The 18,705-nt window shown below is 42.2% G+C and overlaps 1 protein-coding gene across 3 annotated transcripts in view; it reads left to right on the top strand.

Moving 5' to 3' along the window:
• Positions 1-18,705, top strand: part of ELP2 (elongator acetyltransferase complex subunit 2) — a 109,490-nt gene that overhangs the window by 23,654 nt on the left and 67,131 nt on the right. For 2 of the 3 annotated variants that reach the window (XM_059724475.1, XM_006277281.4), the window contains 3 exons: positions 2,809-2,879; positions 4,645-4,789; positions 9,699-9,776. In XM_059724475.1, the coding sequence (XP_059580458.1) occupies positions 2,809-2,879; positions 4,645-4,789; positions 9,699-9,776 (294 nt within the window). Of the gene's footprint in view, positions 1-2,808; positions 2,880-4,644; positions 4,790-9,698; positions 9,777-18,705 lie in introns of those variants that run through there. The other variant, XM_019491094.2, reaches the window with a different exon arrangement.

Genomic DNA, 18,705 nt, shown 5'->3' with positions numbered 1-18,705 from the left:
ATCCATTACTAGATTGTCTTCTGCATTTAGTAAGGGACCTGCACTTTCTTTCTTTGGTGTTCCACTTATTTGTGACACACTTGTAAAATCCTTTTTTATTATCTTTAACATTTGTTGCTAGTTTCATTGCAAATCATACCTTGACCTTCCTGATTTCCACCCCTTCCCTCCCCTGTGTACCCATACACTCTTCCCTAGCAATATGGCCAAGTCTCCACTTTTCTTAGGATCCCTTTTTGAGTCTCCATTGTTCACTCTTTAGCTAGACCAATTTCCTGGTGCACTTCCTATCCTTTCTATGCTTTGGGATATCTTTGGTGTCTGCAGAATTAAAACCAACATGAAAAGCAAGTAAAAAAAATGGCCATCCAGAAAGTGCCAGAGAGTGTCCCTGTTTTTACTGATCTTTGCTGTGATTGTCTTGGGACAAATTGTTTGTTAAAATGCACAGCAGGGAGTTTATTGTTGGGAAATGTCACAGATATTCTTCTCTCTCATACGGTTTCTTTCTGTCCTTTGGAAATGTTACCATGGGATCCACTGGAGAACAGAGACATCTGTTTAGAGTTCTGCCACAGAAGTACTGGACCATGGTAGCCATGTCTGCAGCTTCATTGAAACTGTGTGTTGCTAGAGTTTCTGGAGAATACACAGAAAAGTTAAAAGACCCTGAATGTTGATTTGTTTTCCCTTTTTTTCCCTCTGTGTAGCTTCTCCTGATGAAGAATAGTATTTTCTTCCTGTGAGCCAGATTCTTCTGCTTAAGTGATTTGTGCTTGTATTTTTGAGCTCTTCCAATAAGGGGGTGAGAGATGGAACTTCTTTCTAAAAACACTAAAAAACAAACAAACCCCAGTTTCATTCCTCTCTCCTTCCGTCTGCTTTCCTAATAGTGAAGAACCAATTGATCATAAAGCATTGCAGCATTTTAATGTGACAGTCACTTTGAAAAACAATTTTATTAGATCATTTTGTAGATAGAAATACAATTGAAATAACAATTGAAAAATTACAGAAATTATTTTTCTAACTTTATTTTGTTTATAAATTTTAAAATGCTTCTTGTATACAGGTACTCCTCACTTAACGACCTACCTGTTTAACGACCGCACGGACTTACAACCAGCGAGAACTGGTCGTAAGTACGAGAACTTTGGTCGTGGAAATGGCAGCGCGGCGTCTCAAGCCAAGGCATGCAGTATCAAGGGGCGGCTCCTCACTTATTGACCAATTCGCTTAACGACCTAGTCGCAGGAACGGAACTCGGTCGTTAAGTGAGGAGTGCCTGTAGTCAGTTTCACTCCTTTTGATTGTTAGTTTTTCTAAGACTTGTTCCATTCTTTTGGAGGAAGATGACTCTTATGCTTTTCCACAGGAAGTGCTAGAGGGCACTTTTGATGTTCTTGGTTCTGCATGCTTCCTGCCCCCTACTTCTTCCCCACCCACTTGCTGGGCAGAACATTAAATTCAGCAGTGTAGAAATTGGAAAATTCCTTTAACAATTCTTTAAAATAGAATTAGAAGCAATAAACCAGGTTATTATAACACTACTTTTAAAAAATGTCTTTTAAATTAGTTCCAAGGAAAAACTCAAGTTTAAAATGCTGCATGGGGCTTGATATAATACCATCTGAAATCGATAGAAATCCTTCTGCTCATTTACTGGTCGCTTGATCAGACTGTCTGTTTTATGTCCTAAGGTTGGTTTCTTCTCTGATCATTAATTTTGTAATTTTTCTTTTTGTTTTGTAAGGAATGACAACCTTTCTAAATGTATTCAAGTAAACTAGATAAATACTACTGAAAATGTGATTAACTACAGTATATAAAATACTGTATAATATGCCTTCTGCTTCCAGGCTATTTTTGGGAGTTCCTTGTATTTGTAGTACTGTATATGGTTTTGTGATGCCTGTTAAAGAATTTCAGCTGGCAAATATTGGCTTAGGAAAGTTGTGATCTGGAGAAAGTCTTCTAAAATGAAAATGTCTAGAAACCTAGCTTGAAGGTCTTGTTATGTTGTACTTCCTATACTAAAATGTCTTGGTATAAACCTTTTAAAAATACTTCTGCTTTTTTAGGCTTTCTGCACAGTTCTGGAGTATTCTTTAGAAATAAAATCTTATCTAACTGAGTGATAGGATTATTGGCAGGCTAGGCACTGAAGGTGCATGTAGAAAAATAATTACCTTGGGAAGGAAGTGGCTCTTATCAAAGACTTCTGTGTTAACTTATTCATAGATGTTAGGGTCGGAAGGGACCTCAATAGATCATCAAGTCTGACCCCCTAACTTATTTTCTATCCTTTCCTTTTTGACTTCTAATTGAAGAAGTGTTTTTTTTCTGATAACTTGTTTGGTTAAAATTAACTTGGGTGAAATTATTTGCTGAGAACTTGGGTACTAAACTTTTATGTAAAGCTTTGCATTAGACTTGAGACTTTTACACATGTGCACACATGTACACCAAGCCAAAAAGCTTAAGATGCATCTTGTTCTTCCAGTGTACTTCTAAAAAAGATTTGTCCTTCACCATGTTGTTATAAAACTCACCAGATGCATCTGTGGGTTTACTTTGTAGTAGTATTCAACATTATGTCTACTCTTAAATTGCACTTAGCAGCCTTAGTTATCTTGGCTGTAATTTTAGTTGTGTGGTATGGTTAGAGGAATTTTACCTTCTGTACATTCTAAATCATGAGATGAATTTTGGTTTTTTGGTAACCAAAACAACACTGATTTTTATAACAGCAATCAAAATAAGGAAGAGATCATACAACAATAACTTGGTAAAATTATTTTTCTTCAGCTGCTGAGACAGAATTAATTTCTGGAGGAACTGATAAACGACTCATTGTTTGGGAAATACAGAATATTCAGGTAGGCCAAAATTATTTTCTGTTTTTAATTGTTTTTTTTTAACTTTTAAAGAAAAATATCTGTGAAACATTTAAGTGCAGTTACTTAGAACATACCTCTGAATTTCTTATTTATAGCGTATCTTATCTGTCTGTAGCATCTCCTGTCTTCTCTTTCTGAAGTCCTGCATAAGCATAAATTTGTTCTGCTCTGCCACATAACTACATCTAATATTCTTATGTATTTTTGTTCCTATTCTTTTAGTGATCCATTTCAAAACAGTCATCTAAAAATGTCATTGTTTTGTCTAGGTGCCTCAAATGATAATTTTTCCTCACTTCCGACTTCATATAAAGCATTTACTACTTTTTAAAAATCTTTTTCTTCTTATTTGAAGCGTTCTTTTCTGTAGCTTTATCCAGCTGAAACCTTGTGCCTTTATTTACCTTTGTCTACCATAAGTATGTTGAAACATGCATGACCATGGGTGTAGGGCTTTGATCAGAACATACCATGTATTTCTCACTTTCTCAGGAAAGCGCTTAATTTACAAAAAATATCTAAAGCAGATTCGGAAGGAACTTGACAGTTTGCACACACGGCCTACTTTTTCATTTTCTATGGAAATCTCAATTTTTTTTTTTCTTCAAGAACTGGAGCCATATAAAAATGAAATTGAAAGAATGGTCTGCTATAGCTTTCCTTTAGTTAGCCAGGATGAGTGTTCTCCATGACAGAGATCAAAGCCTAAACTAGATATGAGACACGGCTGATGAATCATTTTATTGCTTTTCTTTTTAGAACTTTGTAACCAAATATCCAGATTTCTAACCTAAACACATATTTATGAAAGAGGTTGTTAGAGATTTTTTTGCATCACAATAGTAAAAAAAAAAAAAAAAAAAAAAAAAAATTGGGAATAAAGTTATGGAAGTTAGTAGTTGAGTACAGAACTCTTTAAAATGTGCATTGTGTTCAGCCCATCTAGTATCAGTTATGCATGTTTAATATATTTTAGGTAGTTTTTTAAAAACATTGTAATAGGCTGTGTTTTGTAGAAAACGTCGTCATGTATATCTGCGGTTGAGTATAGGACACTGAACCTAATAAATTACGTAAACGTCGTCTTGTTTTATCAGTTTATGCCTTTACAATAATCTGTTCCTCAAATTTAAAAAAAAAAGTGAACATGTATATGTTCTGGCTCTGACTTCATAACATTTTTGCTTATCCCTTAAAAAAAGGAAGTTTTTAAAAGGTAACGTTTGATTAACAAAAAATTGTAGTAAACCTCTCTTACAGAGTAGTTTTAAGCTAAAACATATTCAGCTCATTACTCCTTGTCTCTGTCAGTAATGTACTCCACTTTCTGATGAGCCTTATGGAAAGGAAATTGTCTTTGACAAATTGTATATGTATCATTACCTAGCTTCCTATAGTGATCTCTTACTATGACATCTGTTGTTTTGGAAGGACTGTCTTAAGGAGTATTCCTCTTTTATTGTAACCAAGTTACCTCTTTCTCTCTCCTTTTTATTTTGTCTAAAGACTTCATAGAACTGTCTCATCAAGCTGTCTCACGTACATTCTCGGTATGCATACTTACCCCTTTTTCAGTGTTTTCGTACTTCTTTCATGTTTTCAGTGTCATACTTACCTGTTTTGAAACTTTCTGACTGTCATTGTCTGTTTTCTAGAAACTGCGCGTCTTGAAAACAAAATTCACATTTTCAGTTGACTATAACTATATAGTTTCTGTAATCTTGCAATATTTTTTCACGTTCAGCTTGTGAAATGCATTCACTTGGAAGGCCACACAGATGCTGTTTGTGCTGTAGATGCTTTGTACCAGACAGATGAGTTAAATCTGCTAATAGCTTCTGCAGCATCTGACTCGACTGTCAGAATCTGGACTAAGAAGGGGTCAGAAGGTAAGTTTCCATACTGTTTGTAATGACTTAATCACTATTTGTAAAAACAGGTGAAAATATAGGCAGACAAGGTTCCTTGGGTGAATTTGATATCTTTTATTAGACCAACCTAAATGGTTGGAGAATAGTTATTAAGCAAGCTTTCGGGTTCAAAAACCCTTCGTCAGGCTAAGGAAGCTGCAGCAGTTGGTGTGGTGAAAATATACATATTTGAATACAGTACCTACACTACAGTCTCTGAAGAACCTCTTCTAAGAGTGAGCTGGGTTTTATTTTTCAAGAAAAATCAATTGTTTAATAAGCTTCAAACACTGTTTATGGTGATATCTTTTACTGGACCAATTGTGTAGTTGGGAGAGATGTTAGACAAGCTTTCAGGCACAGAGGTACCTAAAGAAGGGTACTGTGCCTGAAAGCTTGTTTAACATATTTCTTAACTACAACATTGGTCCAGTAAAAGAGATCGCCAAAAGAATCCCCTTGCTTCTCTCATTTCCTGAAACATCAAGGTTACAACAACACTTCAGCCTTAATAAGCTTCAGTCAGTTAGCTCAGTATCAACTCACTGAAGGCGAGGCATTACATAGGAGTAACTCACAGTGCAGAGCCCCTGTCATTTATGAAGAATACAGTCTGTCATGACTATCAGCCCTGGCAGAATTTGCAAGGATGGCAGTTGGATTCCCTTCTGACATGCTGAACTGCAGGATATTTCCTGTTCCCTGGATTGTGGAGGTAGATCCATGTATGCGGCTACATACAGGGCTAGGACTGCCCCTTCTTGAAATTCTTCAGGGTTTGTTGCCTGTTTGCTTATGCAGGCAGCAGATCAGGGCCCTGTACCTGAAACAAGGATATAGAGTAACATGTATATGTAGGGGGTCTACTTTGGGGGTCTTTAAGAGGAGGCTAGACATGCACCTGGCTGGGATCGTCTGACCTCAGCACTGTTTCCTGCCCAGGGCAGGGAGTCGGACTTGATGATCTGCTAAGGTCCCTTCCAACCCAAACATCTATGAATCTAGGGCAGTTCTCCCCCCACCTTGTTTTCATGCTGGTCCAGAATGCTACCCTCTGTCTTCCAACAAGTCTGTGTGTGTATTGCAGGTGGTGTGGGCTGTAAAACAGAATCTAGTTGCCCTGGCCCCTTTCCACCCATGCCTCTGGGCCATCTGCTGCTGTGTCCAGTGAAATCCTGTATATATAAAGGGGATGTACACATATTCTGAGGTGCATACAAAGTTGAGGGTAGGCCTGTTGAAAGCCTCTGGGTAAAAGAGGGAAGAGCAGCAAGGGGGGATGCCACAGTGTGAGTCTACTGTTGACCTCCAAACCAGGAGAAAGGGGTGGATGAGATCTTTAAACAATTAGCTGAAGTTTCCAAATTGCAGGACCTGGTTCTAATGGGGCATTTTAATTACTGTGACATCTGCTGGGAGGGAGGCAGCAATGCACAGGCAGTCCAGCAAATTCTTGGAGAACTCTTTGGTGGTATGATGGAGAGGTTAACTAGGGAGGAAACTGCTCATGAAAAGGGAAGATTGGTTGAGAATGTGAAGGTGGAAGGCAGCTTGGGTGACAGAGACCATGAAATGATAGAATTCAAGATTGTAAGGAGAGGAAGGAAAGGAAGAGAGCAGCAGAATAAAGACATGGGACTTTAGAAAAGCAGACTATAACATACTTGGGTAACTGGTGGGTGGGATTCCCTGAGAGGCAAGTCAGAGGGGAAAGGAGTCCAGGAGAAATGGCTGTACTTTAAGGAGGTTGTATTAAGGGTACAGGAGCAAGGTGTCCTGGTGCAACAGAAGAATGAAAGTAGTTTCAATAGACAGTTGAAACTCGAAAAGGAATTGTAAAAAAAGTGGGAACTTGGTCATATTACTGGGGAAGATTATAAGAATATAGCGTAGGTAGGCAGGGAGAAAATCGGGTAGTCCAAGGCATGATTTCAGATGCAACTAGCAAGAGATGTGTTAAAGATGATAAAAAGGGATTCTACAAATGTGGCAGAAGTAAGAGGAAGACCAAAGAAAGTATAGGTCCCTTATTGAACGCGGAAGGCAGTCTAGTTACAGATGATGCAGAGAAGGCTATAGTATTTCATGCCTTTTTTACTTCAGCCTTCACTAATGAAGGCAGCTGTTTAAATCAGTGGTGTCACACTTATCCTGCTCTATGGACTAGAGAGTGTGGGACCTGTCCACAGGCTGGACAGGACCCATGGGCTGGCCCTGCATAATGGTCCTGCTTCAGTTGTCACAGGACCACGCTGCACATCCCTGAAGCTGCACGCCATTGCAGCAGGGCTATGCTGCATGTGGCAGCTGTTCCACCCCTTTGCAGGCATCTACATAGGACCGTCTAGTGCAGTGGTTCTCAAGCTGCGGCCTGTGAGCCTCATGCAGCCCAATCAGCACAATGCTACGGCCCATGTGACATCTTGTTTAAAAATAAATAAAGACATTTGACAGTGTAGAAATGAGGGGCACTACAAAATATTGTTTTGTATTGAATCACTGTTAGATAACAGATAGAAAATATTTTTAAACGGATACACAGGAAGTAGGTTGGGTGCAGCCCACATAACACCTTGAGAGCTGCAAGTGTGGCCCACTGTGACAAGTAGGTTGAGAACCACTGATCTAGTACACTGTGCATGCTGCCTGTGGGTTACACTGAGAGCCACAGGCAGCACCAGAGGCCAGATAATATTTCTCTGCAGGCTGGATCCTGCCTGTGGGCTGTATCTTTGATGCCCCTGCATTAAATGATGCATACAGTTGGCTGCAAGGATAGGGAAGGAAATGAACAGCTTAGAGTAGTAGAAGAACATGTTAGGGATCACTTAGAGAAGTAGATGTTTTAAAATTAGCAGGGCTGACAGGATACACCCCAGGGCAGGCGTGTTCAACCCCCAGTCTGAGCCAAATGCGACCTGTGGAACCATCACATCTTGCCTGCAGGGCTCCCCATAACTCAGGAAATTTGGTGGCAGGGCAGCAGTGGCCATTTATATGGCCATATTCCTCCCTGTCAAATTCCCACACCCAGTGCACCCTGTTGGAACCAGGCTGTGCCCCCTTTCCCCATGAGGCTGAGTCATGCCTCCTTTCTTCCTGTGGAGCCAGGTCATGCTACATCCTGTTTTTCCTGGTGGGGGGTGCTGGCTGGAGCCTTTTCCCCTCCCATGGGTCTAGCCATGTCCCTTTTTCCCCCTGCAGGGATGGGTTGGGGCTGGGTCATGCCCTCTCCTCCCCACAGGATTGAGTCAAGCCTCCCCCACTGCATGGGATCAGGTCACATCCCTCCCTACTCCCCCTGTGGGGCTGGGCAAAGTTCCCTCTCCCCCCACCTGTGGGGCTGGGCTGCCCCCCACCACTTTGCTGGATGGTGGCCACCTGCTGGCCCTGGGTACTGCACTGGAACCAGTATCCGGCCTGTGACTGGACCAGGCACTGCCCATCCAGCCTGCGGGGGATAAAGTTGAGTACCACTGCCCTAGGGTACTGAAGGAATTGGCTGAGGCAATTTCAGAGTCTTTAGGTATCTTCTTTGAGAACTTGTGGAGGTCAGATGAGGTCCTGGATAATTAGAAAAGGGCAAATATATAGTATCAATCATTAAGAAAGGGAAGAAGGAGGGTCTAGGGAATTACAGATCAGTCACTCTGACCGTAGTACCTGCGAAGATCATAGAGAGGGTCCTCAAGTACCTGGAGGAGAACAAGGTGATCAAAAGCAACCAGCATAGGTTCACCAAGAACAACTTATGTCTGAACAGCCTGATTTGCTTCTATGATAAAGTGATGAATTCTGTGGATGGGAGTAAGCAGTAATGTACCATAAATTGAGCAAGGCTTCTGACACTGTCTCCCACAAATACCTAAAGGACAGTTATAAAGAGTGGGGAGACTGATTTTTCTCTGTGGCTGTAGGGGATGGTAGTACTGATAGTGGCCTCAAACTGCAGCATAGAAAATTTAGTTTGGAGACTGGGAAGAACTTTTTGATTATGTGAGTGGTTAAGCATTGGAACAGGCTTAACCACCTTGAGAAATTGTGGAATTTCCATCCCTGGAAATTTTTAAGAGCTGGTTAGGGAGGCACTTGACTAGGATAGTTTAGTCTGGGATGATGGTGCCTTGAGCAGAGAGCTGGACTAGATGATCCCATAAGGTCCCTTCTAGCCTTACTTTCCTATAATCTGTGCCAGCGATGAGTAGTGAACTGCTCTTTTGGGTTTTGGGCCTTCCTGTCACAGTGGGAGTAGTTATGTGATGCGTGTTCCACAACATTAAAGACATGATAAAGATAACACAGCCAAAAGTGTAACTGGCTTTTTCATGGGACTTACACAGTTGTGCTTAGCCTTCTGTCTCTGTGAGCCAGATAAGTGGTACAGGGCGGGTCCATGGGCTGCATGGAGGCCCAAGCACTAGGATCAGGTCCAGCACCACCTCCTGCCTGCATTGTGTGTTGGGATCAGGCCTTGGGGTACCACCCCTTCCCAGCCTCCCACACTGGGATTAGGGCCTGGCATTGCCTCTGTCTAGCCCTGCATGCTGGGTTTGGGTACCTGATCCAATACACAGGGCACAGCGCTCCCCAGGGGTCTGGAATTGGGGCAGTAAGGGAGTGATGTCACCACTTATGTGTCACCAAATTTCTGGATGCCTGGGGAACCTGATGGGCTGGATGCCATGATGCTGTGGGCTGAATCTGGCCTGTGGACTAGGGGTTGAGTGCCCCTGGACTAGCTAAAGGAGTTCCTCCTGCAAACAGTAAAAGTAATGGAGCTTTTGAAAATAAAAAGAACATTATTGTAATGGAAAGATTTAAGCAATGCATATATAGATGTCTGCCATCTCTTCATACAGTGTTTAATTTCTCTGTTTTCGTTTTTTAGCTAACTGCATTCAGACTTTGCAGTTTGGAAATGGATTTGTTATGGATGTCTGCTTATCCTTCTTGCCTGGCAGCGATGGTAAGTATGGCTGCATATCATGAACACTTATTTTTTTGAGAGAAGAAAAATACTTTCACATCATTTCAGACGCGTGCTTTGAAAAACAGAGGAGTAATGTTTTTAATGTAGCTAATTTTAGACATGCATATTATATAAATAGATCTCTTATAAGAAGGAAGTTATCTGAGCCTAACACTGTCTGAGTAAATATTCAGAGATTTCTATAGAATGTTACCCAAAATAGTTAGGACAACATTGGGTAGTTGTAATTCTTTCAACCTTGCTTTTTGAGATATATATTATACTAATAGATATCTTTGGTTACATTGTGAGGCAAAAAAACCAGTTACCTTTGAATAGTGTGGCATATAAATAAATATATATACGTATAGATTCATAAACCTACAGTATAAATAGCGAGTGCTCTACGGAAAACAGGTGAGAGAGAAGTTTCTTGTGAAGGGAGGAACCATACTTTTAGGATGCTAAAGTAATTGTCTAAGAGTTGTGTTTTTTAAGACTAGAAAGACCGTTTGAGTTGTTTAACCTCCTGAATAACACAGGTAGTAAAGCTTCCTGTGTCAAGATCTGTTTTTAACTGTATCCTGTTATTTATCATGATAACTCCTGGAAATCTCCTTAGCTAGGAGCTTTACAAATGGAGAGTGTATCAGGTTGGCATCCCAGGGGTGGCCGTAAACCCCTGGAGGCCCCCCAAAATTCCCTTTTTGCCTGATCACTCTGGGAACAGTCTCTCTTTTGCTTGCCCACTGCACATTGATGTCTTATATGGTTATAAAAGGAAGTCCGCCCCAGGGCTTCCCAGACCTGGTCTTGTTCTAATGACCACCTGGTAGCTGTGGTCCTTTGCCTTATGATTTAATTGCATGGCTCCATACCTTCCCTTCACCATGCCCCATACATCACAGATGGCATCATAGTGGACATTTTTGTCACATGCCTACAGTCACGCAGCCCTCCTCTGGGCCCTCAGACCCTTGGTCCGTCATACAGTCGCCTTGTGGGCCCTCAGGCCTCTCAGCCAGCCCCTCTCCGGTCTCTCTCTCGACCTCTGTCTGTCCTGCCAGACCCTTTGGTCTCTCACATGGATGTGGATAACCTTGAGAGGGTCCATAGGAGGGCTACTTGTATGGTTAGGGGCCTACAGGTAAGGTCCTATGAGGAGAGATTGAGGGATCTGGATCTCTTTCAGCCTCTGGAAGAGAAGGCTGAGAGGTGATCTTGTAGCCATCTACAAAATCATCAGGTGGGGGACAGCAAGGAATAGGAGATACTCTGTTTACCAGGGCACCCCTTGGGGTAACTAGAAACAATGACCACAAACTGACAGAGAACAGATTTAGACTGGACTTCGGGAAGAACTTTACGGTGAGGGTTACCAGAATCTGGAATGGGCTTCCAAGGGAGGTGGTGCTCTCCCCTATCCTGGGGGTATTTAAGAAGAGAGTGGACCAGCACCTGGCTGGGGCCGTCTGACCCCAGCACTCTTTCCTGCTCAGGGCAGAGGTTTGGACTCAATGATCTACTGAGGTTCCTTTCAACCCTAAACATCGCTGGGCTGCTGGACCCTTCCGGTCCCACTGCCCTATTTCCGGCCCCTGCCAGGCCACTGGACCATCTGGTCCTGCTCTTGTTATTATTTTGGGGTGTGCTCCCCTAGCCTTTCCCCCCCAAGGTGTAACCTGCAAGGCAGTGGGAACTAGGGTTTTAGGGTGCCCCAGACTCGCCCTTTGGGGTTTGGCCCTGGTGGCACTTTCTAGAGGCTTCTTTGCCATGAGCAGTCCCATCACTGTGACCCCAGTAGGGGGCAGTTTTGGGTTATACCCAGGACTAGCTTAAGCCCTGATCTCCATCCCCAGAGCCATGCTGTCCCTAGCTACAAGCTCCTTGGCCCCTTGCTGATTTCACCGCTCTGGGCTCCATTGGCCCAAGCTCTCTCTTTCTAAGCCCTGATCTTACTGGCTCTCACATGGCCCCCTTCTGAACTCAGCTTTCTTTCCTCCAAGTTACCCCTGGCCCTGACTCTTCTCCTGGGCCCTCTGGTCTCAGTAGTGTCTCAGACCCTCCTCTACATCTGATGGATCTGTCACAGCCATCCTCATTTTGGGCTTCAGATTCTCTGACCCCTTCCTCTCTGGCAGTGGCCCCACCTGGACCTTTGGCTTGTCCCAAGACCTGGCCCCACCTGGGTCAGATGACTCCCAGTCAGCCACCCCAAGTGCCCTGCCACAGTGAGTAAGAGAGTGCCTGTCCCAAATCTTAGCATATTAGTAGACAAGAAAGACTCAGAGGGCAGAAGAAGGATATAACAAAAAGGGTAGTCTTCATGTATTGTAAAAGGTCAAGGTTTGTGTGGGAGTGGTGAATTTTTGTGTGGGATTTTGTTGGGATGGAATAAAGCAGAGACAAAGGAAGGGTCTGTTTCAGGGAGTGGAAGACAAGGAAATAGAAGGGGAGAAGGAGGCGGTAAGGGAGATAGAAATAGTTTAACAAGAGGTGTATATTTAGAGGGGAAACCACATTGAGGAAAAAAGGATGGGAAGGTAGTTGGATCCAGTAGCTGAATCTTCTTGAGGGAGAAGACAGGATAGAGGCACACCTTAAAGACTAACTGAATCATAACATAAGTTGCACCTCTACCTTGCCTTCTGCCTGACTTCAGACTACCTCTCTCTGCATCTTCAGGGGAGGAGATAATGTACAGAGTGAAAATTGTACAAAGCAGTTGGGCACCGGTGCTTGATTCTGCTTCTGCTACTGAACTTTTTGATGGTATCTTTCTTGAATGTTGCTATCAAAAGCTCATGTGACTAGGAGGGTAGTGAGCCTGTAAGTATAGGTACAATTGCCCAGAAAGTTGTCTAACATCTCTTCCAACTATGTGGCCAATTCAGTAGATGTTGCTTGTTTCTCTAAATATTTATGGAAGAAGACATTCTTTAATAGGAAATAATAATAAAGGTGACAGACATCTTGGATTTGAGGAAGTTGCTTTTTTATAGCAGATGAACTAGTTGGTGTGTAACGGATTCATCTAATTCCTTAGCTGAACTATTCCAGGCTGCCCATGGACCATAAATAAAAGAACTGTACTGGAGCATATTTGTGCAAACACTGAATGAAAAATTGATTGTAAGGTGGCAACCCAGCAGGCCCTGTTGTGCAAGCTGCATGTAGCATAGTTAAGGTATACCATAAAATCTTTAAAAAGGCAAGTATAGACGTATTTAAATCTAACACAGTTTTTTACTGTAATGCCTTCAGAGGAGCCACAGGTATTCTTTACATGTTTGATGCATTCAAATTTTCTAGAATGTACTAAAATGTATTGTTCAGTTCAGGAATACTGATGTTTTCTTCCAGGAATATGTGTGATTATCAGAAGCAATCTATTCATACTCTGAATAACTAATTCAGTTGGCAATTTTACTGTAAACTGCATGGGTAAATAGTTGTTGACTTAAAGCTTATGAGGGTGGACGGTAAAATACATTATTTTTACCCTATCGTCAGAATTATAGTCAGAAATATAGGGCCTATACTGCATATTAATTAGGAGAACTGCCTCTACTTAAAATTCAGGCTGTGAAACAGTAGATTAGTTTTGTTTGTTATGCTGTTGTACCCATTAGAATTTTTCTTTGTAGTTCCCTAGAGGACTGTATCAATTTAGCACTAGAGGCATGTTGCATATATAAATGAGAAACTATGATTGAAGATTTTTTTAAGTTGCAAACCTCAGGATTTAAAAATAAACCCAAACATGAAATTATGTGTAAGGCTTGAATTTTTTAATTTTAAATACTTTAATATCTTGTTCTTAGAGCATCTCTATCATTTAAGGCAGATTAAAATGGCACTTAAGGCAAGGAAGTCCTGTGGTTATATCAGGATAATATATCCCCTTAATTTAAAGAACCTCCTCAAACTAAAGAAGGAATTTTCAACTAAATGTGTTAAATGAGTTGTCTGTTTTTAAAATGGACCCTTTTGGACACTTTTGGGCAAGTTGGGCCTTCTTTTAAATAATAACTTCTCTACTCAATTCTGGATTATACCAACATATAATCATGTGTTAATATACATGTATTAAGGTTTTTGAACCTAGTTATAAATGGTCTGGCCTACATTATGAAGATTGTCAAGAAATAATTTAGATTTTGAACCATAAAAATATAATTAAAAAAATTCTAGTCATGTAGCTGGCTGAGGAAAAACTTGAACCAAGTGTAATGAGATTTGTGCTATCAACCTGAATCTTAAATAGCTCTGAGGCTTGAAATGCTCCTTTTATATAAGTAGGTTAACTTGGAAATTTGGTGATAGCTTAAATGGAAGCTTCACTGAAAGTTTTTCTGCTGATCATCTTGTCAGCTAATGTGACAGTTTAATGTAGCGGTGTTCATGGAACCATGTCATCTGGCCTGCGGGGCTCCGCATGGGTCTGCAAATTTAATGGTGGGGGAGGGATGGCAGTTAATGCTGCCATTGCTCTTGCACCATCAATTTTCAAGTCCTGCTGGCCAGATGAAATGCCCTGGTCCTTGGGACCAAAAGTCTGGGTACCACTGATGTAATAGGAGGATAAAGGACTTAATAATTTAGTAAAACAATATCTTTGATAAATGACTATGGAGTCATTCTGGAGTCTCTAATGCTCTGTTGACAATTGCATTAAAAATACAACTTTTCTGATTTACAGAAGAAATATAGACTACCCCTTCCAAACACACAAGACTTGCTCTTTGAAGAAAGACAAGATGAAGTTGAAAAAGTTAAGTTGAAAGTAAGCAGGCAGTAGCGTGAGTTAGGGGCATTTGAAAATTACCCCTTTTTTGTTTTTTTCTGTAGTGTATAACTTTGTTTAGAATCCTTCAGGAAGAAAGCTCTCTGAAACTTAAGAGACAAAACCAAATTTATAGATAACTTGTATCTTTAATATTGAAATTATTTTAAAAGTTTCATGATGTCAGTTCTGTATGAACTTTTTCCATGACTTCTGTATGACTTGAGGTGATGGAGAATGCGTAGTGAACCATTATTTGCATAGTGAGTCCTCAGAGGAGAGCCAAAAGAACACTTAAAAAAAAAACAAACTGTAGAAGAATCATGCATGTAATTTAGCACTTTATTAGTTGACTTGTAATCAAGGAATTGCTCTGGGATTTGTCTTCTGGATCTTGAGAAATTTGCCGAAGAATGTTTTTCTCTGGCAGAATTCATGAAGTTTGCAGAATTCCTCTCCTAAAGTACATATGGTAAGACTGCCATCCTAAAGGCTTTGATAAACCATCTTGTGAGGTTTTGTCAAACCCTTTTGCTACCTCATGCAAATATAAGAACAGCTGTAATGGATAAGTCCCAAGTTCAAATACCTCAGCCCATTCTTCAGCTGTCAGTTATTTGTAATGGAAACCATGTGTGTGCCCAAGAAGCTTGGCTTACTTTGAAATCTTTTCATTTTAATTTGACTAGTTGAAAGTAAACCTTCCTGGATAAGTCTTGGAATCTGGAAGTGAGCAGCCATGGAAAAGCTTTGCAGAGCCACTTATTCCAACTCAATTGTTTCTCTGCCAGATTATCCATTGCAGTATTTTATTCCTCAGACACAGTTATTTTCTTTTCATTAGGAATGCATCTTTAAACGGTCTAAACATTTCACGAGAATCTCTTACTTTTTCAGCTGTTTTTCCCTTTTCGTTCATTATATACTCATTTATTTGCTATATTCTTGTGCATTAGAGACACCTGGTGGTTTTGCCCCTATCAGCATTATTCTTATAATTTTGCTTTTAATTGTGTAGAGGTGTGTGTGCGTGCATGTATTTTAGTTACCTTACTAGTTGTGGAAATAATTTAGTAAGTTGTAACTCCCAGGGTTGTTTCTGTAGGTATGTTTTCCACCTTCCAGCCTGTATGCCTGTATGCGTGTTGATTTTTCTGAAGGACTGAATGTTTTGCTAGCATGTCAGGACTCTCTTTGATGAATAGCATCCAGGCCTGCTGCTGACTTGTTCTTCCTGAACTCATTGGTGACTTCCTTTAATAACTCAGCCCTTGAAAGTGCTTCATCTTCATTATTTGAAAAAAAAAAAAAAAGACTGTTTATCTCCTCACAGTCCTTTGTGGTTAGGGATGATACAGAGGGATTGTTTTTCTACTTTATAGCCTTGCTTTCTTCAGTCATGATTCCATTTAAAGCCTATGGGTTCAGCAGTTACACAAATTCTTTTTGTAGCCTTCTTGCATAGAGTCCTAAAGTCTCAGTTTCCTTGCATATTGTGTTCTGTAATTTAGGTTCCTTTTAGCTGAGCTAGGGTTAAATTTCCATTTTCTGATGCTGGTTTATTTTTAATACAATCTTTTAATCTTTCTGTTTAGTCTCATTGGTTTGCTACTTGCAATTTGAGTCTTTTGTTTAGGGTATCAGGCTATAAACTTCTGTAGATGAGGAGATGCAGAAAGAAGAAAGGCTATCCTATTTCACTTATCCAGTGGCATAAATTGGCTGGGATAATCTAGCTGGGAATGGTCCTGCTTTGAGCATGGGATAGGACTAGATGATGTCCCGAGGTCCCTCCCAACCCTAATTTTCTGTGATTCTTTGATAAATGCCATTGTTGGCACTTAGGCACATTTTGCAATTCTGTTTCAGGTGCAGCATGGATTCACAAGCATCCACCTAGCTATTGAGTAAGTTCAGTAAGGCTGAGTAGGAACATGGTGCCTGGAAGTCCTGAAATTGTAGCTGGGCAAATCCCCCAACCTTGCATGTGAGATGCCAGAGAGGAGAAAGAAGGTGGTCCTCCTATGTTTTGGTCAAGGGCCATGTGACATTTGGACATCCAGGGGCCACATGCTGCACAGATCTATGGACTGTCTGGGTTGCTTGTCCTCCTGCAATGTGGGCAGCCTAGCTCCCCTCTGCCGCGCTTACAACATGGGGAGCATGGCCCCCTCCTGCCACACTGCCCTCAGGACCAGGGAGCTGGAAACCGAAGCTGGAGGAGGGAGGGGGAACCTGAAGACCCCAGCCATTGCAGCAGCAGGGGAGAGTGGTGGCCAGGCAGGACCTCAAAGGCCACATTTTAAACCCTTGTGGGCTGCATGCAGCCTGTGCTTCTCAAGTTGGACAGCCCTATTTTAGCTCAATAGCCTAGTGCAGTGGTGGATAGTCTTTGACAGTGCCACAAGATAAACCCTGCCCCCCGAATGCTGCTCTCATCCCTTCCCATCAGAGGAGTATCTAATAGTTGTACCCTGGGGCACTGGAATGGAGGCAGTGTGCCTTGAGCCCCTACCCACACAGAGCAGAGCGGGGGCAGGATGCTGCTTCAAGAGACGTGTCACTGCCAGTAGCCAAGTTAACCGTTCCCTAGCCCTGTAACTACTGCAGTTTTGTATGGTAAATGAAGGTCCAAAATCCTGAATTTAGCAGCTACATGGCAAGGGAGGGGATAACCTGGTCCTTGACAGTAACACCTGATATTACCTCTTCCAGCAATGTCCTGCTCCCACTCTGCTCTATGCAGCTGGAGGCTCAAGCCTCCTTGCTTTTGTTCCAGCACCACTCTTTACTGAGTGCCTGGAGCTCCTGTGCCCCACACAGCAACTGAGCATGCCAGGTTAGGGCACTTGCTCAGTAAAATGTGGGAGATCCATGTTATAGGCCTGGGGCGGTAAAGTCCAGTCGGGCTGGATCCTACTCATTTGGACTTTATTTCCCAGCAGCCCATGTCACTGCAGCTGGTTTCCATGGAACGGTAGGGCGTGACAGCGCGGGGCTGGGGTTTACATGGAGACTGGCCCCAGCAGCTCTGACAGGTAATGCAGCTGGGTGGGGAGCTGCTCCAGGGCTGGGATCTTGCAGCAGTGACAGTGTGGTCCAGGGTCAGGGTTGAGCTGCTGGCAGACAGTGGATTGATGCTCTGCCTCAGCTCAGGACCATGCTGTCACCTCTGCAAGATCCCAGACTTGGCCATGGAGCAGCTCCCCACACCTTCCAGCGCTGCTAGGTCCTGCCTCCATGGAAACTCTGGCCCTGCTCTCTCAGGGTGCCACCACTGTTGGGGTCTCTATGGAAACTGGCTGCAGCGATGTGGGCAGGGGCTGCTCGTAAATGGAGTCTGGCCATCAGCTATTTCTTCCATTTTTCCCACCCCTGTTCTAGGCCCTTTTAACCCAGTGCAGGTTTAAACATACCTTTTTTGCTCCTTAGCACAGTGTCCTAATCAGTCCATTGGTTAGGTATTATCCAGTCCTCTCTCCAGCCTTGGTTTTGATGCTGGTTCCCTGGGTAACCAAGTGAGGGAGAAGAGGAAGAGATCAAGCTAGATGTGTATCTCAGCAAGGTGGATGGTGCTTTGGAAGGGAGTTGTAGCCTGGACCTTTGGCCCCAATGGGGTAGAAACTTCCTCAAAGCTCCCCATCTATTTTATCCAATACCTATCAAATGCAGAAGGCAATGGCTCAGTTTCAGAATTGCAAACTCTGCTTAAGTACCAAAACTGGCACTTCTGGCTGGGTAACTGCAGTTTAGGCAAGTGAAATGACGTCTCTAAGTGTCTATAAGCCTTAGGAGCGCCAGTACCTGGACTTAAGGATACACTGGAGACTCAGTTAAGTATGTCCACCCTTCAGCCTTCAGATATTTGTAATGGAAAGCATTTGTGTCTTAGCAACAATTTCTGTTTCAGATGCTTAACTTGAAAGTTATTTTATGGAAATCACTCATTTTAAATAAGCTGCGTAAAGCAGGGGTGGGCAAAATGCAGCCTAGGGGCTGGATGCGGCCTGCCAGGCCATTCTATCTGCCCTGCGGGGCCCCTAAAAAATTTAGAAAATTAATATTAATCTGCCCTGGGCTGCCTGTCATGTAGCCCTCGATGGCTTGCTGAAACTCAGTAAGCAGCCCTCTGCCCAGAAT

This window comes from Alligator mississippiensis, chromosome 3, assembly GCF_030867095.1.
Source record: "Alligator mississippiensis isolate rAllMis1 chromosome 3, rAllMis1, whole genome shotgun sequence".
NCBI lineage: Eukaryota > Metazoa > Chordata > Crocodylia > Alligatoridae > Alligator > Alligator mississippiensis.
This window is presented reverse-complemented; position numbering and strand designations above follow the sequence as displayed.